Source organism: Trachemys scripta, chromosome 1 (assembly GCF_013100865.1).
Source record: "Trachemys scripta elegans isolate TJP31775 chromosome 1, CAS_Tse_1.0, whole genome shotgun sequence".
Taxonomy (NCBI): domain Eukaryota; kingdom Metazoa; phylum Chordata; order Testudines; family Emydidae; genus Trachemys; species Trachemys scripta.
Window position 1 is genome coordinate 232,535,395 of NC_048298.1, and position 8,243 is coordinate 232,543,637.

At 39.7% G+C, this 8,243-nt stretch overlaps 1 protein-coding gene across 5 annotated transcripts in view; it reads left to right on the forward strand.

Moving 5' to 3' along the window:
* The window catches only part of IL18R1 (interleukin 18 receptor 1), a 31,762-nt gene extending 23,786 nt beyond the window's left edge, over nucleotides 1-7,976 (forward strand). For all 5 annotated transcript variants that reach the window (XM_034758023.1, XM_034758026.1, XM_034758028.1 and 2 more), the window contains 3 exons: nucleotides 1,528-1,689; nucleotides 4,220-4,378; nucleotides 6,392-7,976. In XM_034758023.1, coding sequence (XP_034613914.1) covers nucleotides 1,528-1,689; nucleotides 4,220-4,378; nucleotides 6,392-6,780 — 710 coding nt within the window. In that variant the 3' untranslated portion in view covers nucleotides 6,781-7,976. The remainder of the gene's footprint in view (nucleotides 1-1,527; nucleotides 1,690-4,219; nucleotides 4,379-6,391) is intronic.
* Nucleotides 7,977-8,243: the final 267 nt, after the last annotated feature.

Sequence of the window (8,243 nt, forward strand, 5' to 3'; positions counted from 1 at the left end):
GCTGGTCCAATAAAAGATGTTACTACCTCATCCACGTAGTCTCTCTAATATCCTGGGACTGATACGACTACAACAACACTGCATAAAGATATCTCAGTCAGACTGTCAGCCTTTTCACTGACATATCCTGGCTACCAAAAGACTTGGCCTGGATAGAGCTAACTAGGTCAATTCTTCCACCAACTGATGGGCCAGCCATTGTTCTCTTCTAACTCATTTGAATCTGTGTATGTGAGGCTCACTTATCTCTGTCATCGTCTTACCTTTTCTCCTACATTCTGTAATAACCCCTTTACAGCCTCCAGTGGTTTAGCTCTAGTCAGTCAAGCAGTATTACAAAGCTGAATGGGGAAACTGAGTCACACACAATATTCTAGATTGGAATATCTGCTATGATGAAAAATAGAAAGTGAGACATTTTGGGGTTCTCCCAGAGCAGCTGGGGGTTCTGTCACTGTCTTCCTTGTATCTCTGGGGGCCTTTGTGCTGTGTAGCAAGGATTCAATGTCCTGACATCAGTAGCCTGCCCACAAGCATAAGGACTCACTCTAGCTCTTACCAGCCTAGTTTCTCTCTGCAGGGTGACACCAACAACCCTTCCAGTCCTGGGTGTCCCCATATACATCCTCCCTGCATTCTTAATTAGCAGACACTTGGACCGTTCCCCTCTGGTTTGTCACTCATAAAGATGTGAAACAGCCTCCCAGTTATCAGGTCACTTTGGCATATACATTCCACATAGTTTGTACAACAGAGACCTGCTTAGGATAAAAATACAAAGTTTATTTCATAGAAAAACAAAAGATTCAAAGTTGAAATCAGAAGGGAAAGCAAACATAAAACGTCACACAGAAAATAAACATAAAGAAAAAACAAACAAAGCTGCAACCTCAGGCTTCACATTTTCATATTAGGTAAGATCCCCTTTCTAATAAGAGTTACCTATTGCCTTAAAACAGCTCCACAGTCTACCCCGCTGGGGATCCAATGTTCATGAACAGCCTCCCGCCTCCAGACTGTCCTTCCAGTTCTGGATGCTCTTCAGTTCAAACCCTTTCCATTTTAAAGGATTTTCAGTTTTTTTCCTTCAGTCACTATAGATATTCAAAGTGGGGAAAACTCTCTCCTTTCTTAGGCTACGTCTACACAGTTCACACTGTGCACATCCGCGCCATTGTAAGGCACACAGTGTAGCTGCTCTTTGTCGGCAGGAGAGAGCTCCCAACCAGGGGCGGTAGCTTTCTCAGTGGGAGAGCATCTCCTGCCGACAAAGCGCTGTCCACACTGGTGCTTTTTGTCGGTAACGCTTTTGTGTAGACATAACCCCCATCTTCAGAAATGAAGGCTTTCCTTTCAGTTTCAAGCTGTTCCCATTTGCTCTGATGATTCCTCAATGTTTTTTCCTGAGCTGGACAATAGTAGAGTTTTCTAGTTCTAGCTGTCAGATGATAATGACTTTTACTAAGAAAAATCATGTCATGAGCCACTTGTCACGAAGTTGTAATTTCTTGGGCTTTTGTTTTACAGGGAACCCTCCAGATCTCCACCCACATGTATTTACTACTGGAATAATCATGGCTGTATTCTTTACACTTGTTCCTGTGCTCCTGGTGGTTCTCTCTGTGATATTCAGAGTTGACTTAGTTTTATTTTACAGGGACATCACTGGAAAAGATGACACAATAGGAGGTAGGATTTGGCAAATGCTGCCATTGAAACAAGTTCATTTAGTGATATAGAACTATTAATAAAATAGTGTATTCTGGCTTCAGGTAGGTCCTATAAAATAATGAGATGGAAACAAAAGACAATCCAGGAGAGGAGGATATTGCATAGGAACAGGTGGAGAGGGCTAAACAAGGCAAGATTTGGCTCGGAGAGAAGTGTCTGGGATTGGGAGAAAATAGTAAAGGTGACAGATAGCATTACATGCTGTTAGCATGCATCATCCTATAATGTGTCCTGATTTTTTCGTTCTGAAAGTCAGGGGTTGGTTGGTGGAGGAGAGAAAGAAGAGGTGATTGAGAAGACGAGTGCCCCGGAGCTGTCAAATTCCTTCTGTGCTCACCTGACTTGTGCTCTAGATTCATGTGCTTTCTGGAGCTCACTGGAGAGATGCTGGTCCAGTGTTAATGAGGGTTGTCAATGTCAATCTTAAGGAGAGCAGGCTGTCACAAAGAAGACATCACTTGATGTTGACAATTGGCCAACTTGTTTTGGGTCTGATCTTCCCTTTGTGGTTTAGTTTCTGAGAAGGTTTTGGTGAGACAACCCTCATAGTATCTAGATGCCTCAGATTTCCTTAACCCTTGTCAGTCTGTATATACAGTACCTAGACTGCACTAGTTGCATAGGTTGGTAATCTCTTAATAATGCATGAAGATACATTGTACGTGCCAATATTTTTTTTCCTAATTCTATTATTGATCACAAGGCATTGTTGACTCACTTGAGGACCTCCGAGTGCATGGTTGGGGTTACACTTGAGTGACCTCATTCCCATCTCTTGAAGAGATCCCAGAGATCCCTTAGGGCCTCTCTCATGTGGAGTTTTATACAGGTTTTCACTTTATGTTCCCTCTTGTTAAACATGTATAGGAGGACATTAGGAGAGTTAGTACAAAACTTGGGTTGTGGTGTTGACATCCAGTTTTGTGTTTATGTGTCTTTTGACTCAGATGGCACAGTGGGAAGCTTTTCCCAGTGTCTGGTAGAGATCAGAACATGGTAGAGAGTGAGGTGACTGACCTTTAATCCAGATAAAGCAAAATTGATGTTAGTAGGTTGGGGAGAAACAGTGGAGGCTAGGAAGAGGATTATGTCCATTCCTGTGATTGCAGATGTGTGTACTTGACTTGTTTCTTGTCTCCACAACTTGGGAGTCTGGTTAGATTCCCACTTTTCCCTGGATGACCAGATTTCATCAGGACTAGGACAGTCTTTTTCTTTTACCTCTGGATAGGAGGTTGAAGCTTTTACTCTTGGATACATACCACACTAGTGTAATTTCATGCTTGTGTTACCTAACTGGTAGATTACTACAGTGTGCTTTAATTGAGTCTTGATCTTAAAGGCTACTTGTTAAGGTGGAGAATCTCACCAAAAACATGTTACACTGGTGCTTCATAACCGATAAAGATGGATTATTGGTTTCTGCATGTACAATAAAGTTTTTGTCCTATAAAGTCCTAAATAGCCTAGGACCTGCCTACTTGAGAGAGCCCCTCTTTCCCCATATCATAGTGCGACAGCTGAGATCAGTTAGAAGTGTTCAAGATGGAATTATCTCAGTAGAAATGAGGTGGCCCACTTTTTTGTGAGCGTCCCTGAACTTTGGGACTTGCTTCATGGCCGTTGGTCTAAGGTAGCGTCAATTTGTTGAGCTATCCTTTGTTAAGCTATCCTTTTTACAGTGGATTTTGGGAGGTGCTGCTTGAGGAAACTATATTTGAAGAGGACAGGGTGCTATTTTTCATTGCTCAGTTATAAAGTTTAATTAGTTGCTATATATGGTGGCAGTTGCTGCTGAATTTGTCTTTATGTTTTTTGGGGGGGGGGGGGGGGGTGTGACTTACTGCCAACACCACTTACGGCCTGAGAAGGTGCCTTTTTTTGTTATGCTATTATAAATATAAATACATAAAATAAAATATATCCTGATTTTTTTTTTCCTTTTGACAATCTCCACACTGCAACACTACCCAATAGTGGAATAATAATAATACCTAGCTCTTTTTCATCAGCAAATAATATAGTGCTTTTTCATCAGCAAATCTCAAAGTGGTTCACAGTCTTTATATAGGAGAAGAACTGAAAGAAACCTGGAATCCCACAATGCTGTTTTTACAGACTCACTTTTCAGGGTAAAACCACATTTTAATGATGCAAGTTTCTATCAATAAGTTCAGTTTAACTGGATATGATTAGTGCTGGTCAAGAAATTTCATATTTCAATAATTTTCAACAAAAAAGGGGATACAGTTTTTGCAACCTTTTGGGAAAACAAAGTGGGTAGATCTATTTGTGTCAGATTGAAATTGATCCTGGGTATTTTGTGTGAAAGGTGACTGGACGGATGGATAAGAGAAATCTCTTATCTCAAAATGGTTGCCAATGGTGCAGTATTATAAGGGTCAGGGTGAAGGGTCAGCTATCATGTGTGTAATGGGTCAGATCTGTTCAGTCACCAACAGGACAAAAATTGGTCATTTTTTTCCAGATGGAAAAGAATATGATGCTTTTGTGTCTTATCTGAAAGACTCCATATCTACCAACGTAGAAGAAAGAAAATTTGCTCTGGAGATATTGCCCAGGACATTAGAAGACCATTTTGGTTACAAATTGTGTATATTTGAGCGGGATGTGTCTCCTGGAGGAGGTAAGCAAATGGAATGTCCTTGGTATTAAACTGGTACAAAATTCTCACAAAGATGCCAGGATCTGTAATTAGAAAGATCTCTGTAAATGTGGCATTTTTGCTTAAGTGTCACATTTTCAAAGGGGATTCTCTTTTGGGATACAAATGACAGAAATACTCATCAAATGACATGCATACAAAATCAGAGGCTGTTTAGAAAGTTTAGACTTATTCTGTCCTTCATTTCAGTGTGTGGAGGTAACCAAAAGAAGAGTTTGATCCAAAGGCTATTGAAATTAATGGAAAGATTACTATTGACTTGAATGGTCTTTGGATCATCCACTAGGTGCATAGAGGAGGATGGGGGAGTACTAGCGCTATGACATGCTCTTTCCTTTCCTAGAACCTGAAAGGCCTGCAAGATTGGGCATCCATAGCTTTCAGAGACAAGAATGAGAGAGGGTGCAGCATGATAGCAGCAGCTCTCTGTGCCATGTTCTTTTCTGCTCTTAGGAATACAAACTGTGACTTAATGCTTCTTCAGGCATCATTAGCACCCATAAACTCCCTACCTTGGCTACTACTGTGCAGCTTGGGGGCAGGTCAACCATTGACAAGACCGTCATCAGATTTCCCAGGATTTGTACAGATTTTATAAGACCCACTAGCTTAAGAAAGTCAACACCTTTTCTCTTTCCAGCAGTGTATGGAACTGGAGCAGATTTTGAGCCCTGATGGAACAAAGACCATGAAATTCTATCAGCTAAAATATATCACTCTTCCCCCCCAAACAAGAATAATCTGTGCAGGGTAGAACATTGCCATTTATCTAGTTAAATGCTGAGATTAATTCAGAGGAGAAAAACAATTTAGCTCTGGTGTTACCACAGAATGAGTGTGAGAGTTCTGCTTTTGGCTTTCTTCCGTTTCAGAAACCTTTCTGCTTACAGCTTCTCAGAAACCTGAGAGATCTTAATGATTGTAAAGCCAAGCTTCATTAAGCTTGGCTTTACAATACAATTGCTTTTGCTGTATCTGTGCTATGAAACACACATTTTCCCCATGGCACACTATATTAACTATTTCTGTAATCTTTAAAATGTAGACGATGAAGCAGCTTTTATTAAAACTGACTCAGAGTTATAGCTGACACCTATGTGATGGGTGCTGCAGAAATATTTAAAATAGATGTGAAAACATGGAATTTTGAATATGCAAAGTCTATAAATAGATGACCCTTTACAAAGGCTGCAATTCTCAGACAGTACAGTGGGATTCCATGTAGTTCTGAGGTCTATAGGGGAAAAAATCTTTAGATAAAGCTATGGCCTGCATGAGCATATTGTTACATATTGCTTGCAGGATATAGGGCTTCTCCATTGAATTTCATTCACTGTTTTTAATAACAAAATTGTTCTGCAATCCCTGTTTTAAGAAAGCACTGTTTTTGAAAACCTGTGAAATAATGGTTTGCTAGATGTCTTCTATAGTAATCTATACTGTTACGTGTGGCAGAGGGTGCAAGTATGACACAGACTTGGTTATCTGTGGTACTGATATTACTGAATAAGAAGGTAAGAAGGTATCTGGTGGTACAAAAGGTAGTAAAGTGAGGGTTACAAATTTAGTGAATGTTACAGGAAGTGGTTAGCTGTGCCTGGCTGATGACTTAATTTGAAGGTACTCTTAAGCTCAGGATGGACCTTTATGGATGACCTTATCTGTTAAATAAGGAATAGCCAGAGCTGATATGTTGGTTTGTAATTGCTTTCCAACATGAAAGAAATGTATGCTGACTACAGGCAAATTAGGATTCCATCGCTGTTTTGCATAAATTGATCAGAATTAAACATCTGAGATTATTTGTTTTTCTTTTTTTCACATTATTTAGTAGTATGATAGATTAGGAAGGAACAAAACATACAGTAATTTAGTCACTTTGAAATATGTACAATATTATTACTACTGCTAAAAGATGTCTTGAGTCTGTACTTCCAACTGATTTTAATAATGACTGTATCTTTCAATTTACAGCTGTTGTTGATGATGTCCAGTCATTTATTGACAAAAGCAGAAGATTAATCATTATACTGAGCCGGAACTACATTTCTGACAGAGCCATGTATGAACTTGAGACTGGACTGCATAAGGCACTGGTTGAAAGGAAGATTAAAATAATATTAATTGAATACATGCTTATAAGTGATTATAATGTCCTGCCAAAATCACTGGAGCTTCTACCATCCAGGAGAGTTGTGAAGTGGAAAGAGGATAAGTCTCTTCCCTCGAATTCCAGATTTTGGAAGAACCTTCGGTACCTGATGCCAGTGAAAGCTTCCAAGTCAAACATCAGAAGTCACAATAATTCTGAGTCCTATCTCAGAAGAAGGAACTCAAGCGACAACTGTGTGTTGGGAGTCTAAAACATTCTTATAACCAAAAATTGGAAAAGAAACATGCTGCCGAAATGAGCACATGATGTTACTTACATAGAAGATATTAAGTGCACATGTTTTAGGGAGGCAACATGGTCCAGTGAATAGAGCACCGGCTGGGACTTGAGAGATGAGACAAATCCTCAGCTTGTATAAATTGTCATAGCTCAGAGGGCTAGGTTAATCCTGCCCCTCACCCTTGAGGCTCTGACAGTTTACACAAACTGAGGAACTGTCCCAAGGAATCTAACCTGACTCTGCCTTGGATTCATTGTGTGACATGGGGGCAGATCAAAACCTTTCTATGTCACAGTTTCTTCATTTCTCATAGAAAAACATTAATTCTGCTTGCACACTTTTGTAAAGCAATTTGAGCCCTGTGAATAGTCTATATTTTCAAAGTATTATTATTTAGAAATGTGATTACTATTGTTATTTATGATTTCTTTTGTGATAGCATGTAAGGACTCCAGTCAGGATCAGAGCCACATTGTACTAAGCACTATACAAACATATAACACAAAGACAGTTTCTGCCCTAGGAAGCTCAACATCTAGGATTTAGACAATATAACACAAGTAAATAAAGTGACAAATGGGAGGAGGGGAGTGATGGATTGGAAGAAGGGGATGGGGAGGACACTGTAATAGTAGAAATATGGTGTATTTGTATATATCAATCCTAATAGTAGTCTCAGTAGTTATAGGTGGTTACTGCCATGACCAATGCCAGATTGTGTTTTTTTAGGCATCATGGCAAAGCAATATTTTAGTCCCTGGATTAGTGTTATTCAACTCAGAGTACTCTAAATAACTGTTTAGGTGAGGGGAGTGGGAAACAATGCCTTCTCCAGAGAGGCCAGTAGGTACGACTTGTATCTGAGCTGCTTCCAGGCGAGGGGCTTGAGGTGATAGAGGTTGGTACTTTGATAAACAGAGGGAAAAATAATTGCCAAAATCTAAGATACCAGCCTTGGTTCGCCAGTGCCTTGGCGTTGTGAGTAGTTATTTACACCAGGTCAAACTGGTAGCATTTTGTACAGATTTTCACAGATATAAATGGTGACATAAGTGTGATGTTGCACCCCATAGTGCTTTATAAAAATATGCTTATGAGTGTAAATATGACATAACTGGAATATGTTTTATGCTAGATATGCCATGTACCATATCTTTGCAAAGGTTATGATCTACTGAATATATCCGTCCTATTTGTAGGCATGTATCATTTTTATATCTTAAGTTATGAGCGTTGGCTCTATGCTTGTATTTAAAGTGTTTGCTGTAGGAAGCACATAAGGCAGATTTGGTCAACATAGTGTGAAGGGGTTATTCAAGTAATTCGGAGTATTTAACTAACAATGGACTTTGGGAGACCCCAATCCACATCTGAGCTTTCCTGAGAACGTTCAAACTAACATGTAAACAATGGCATCTGCCTGCAAAAAGCAG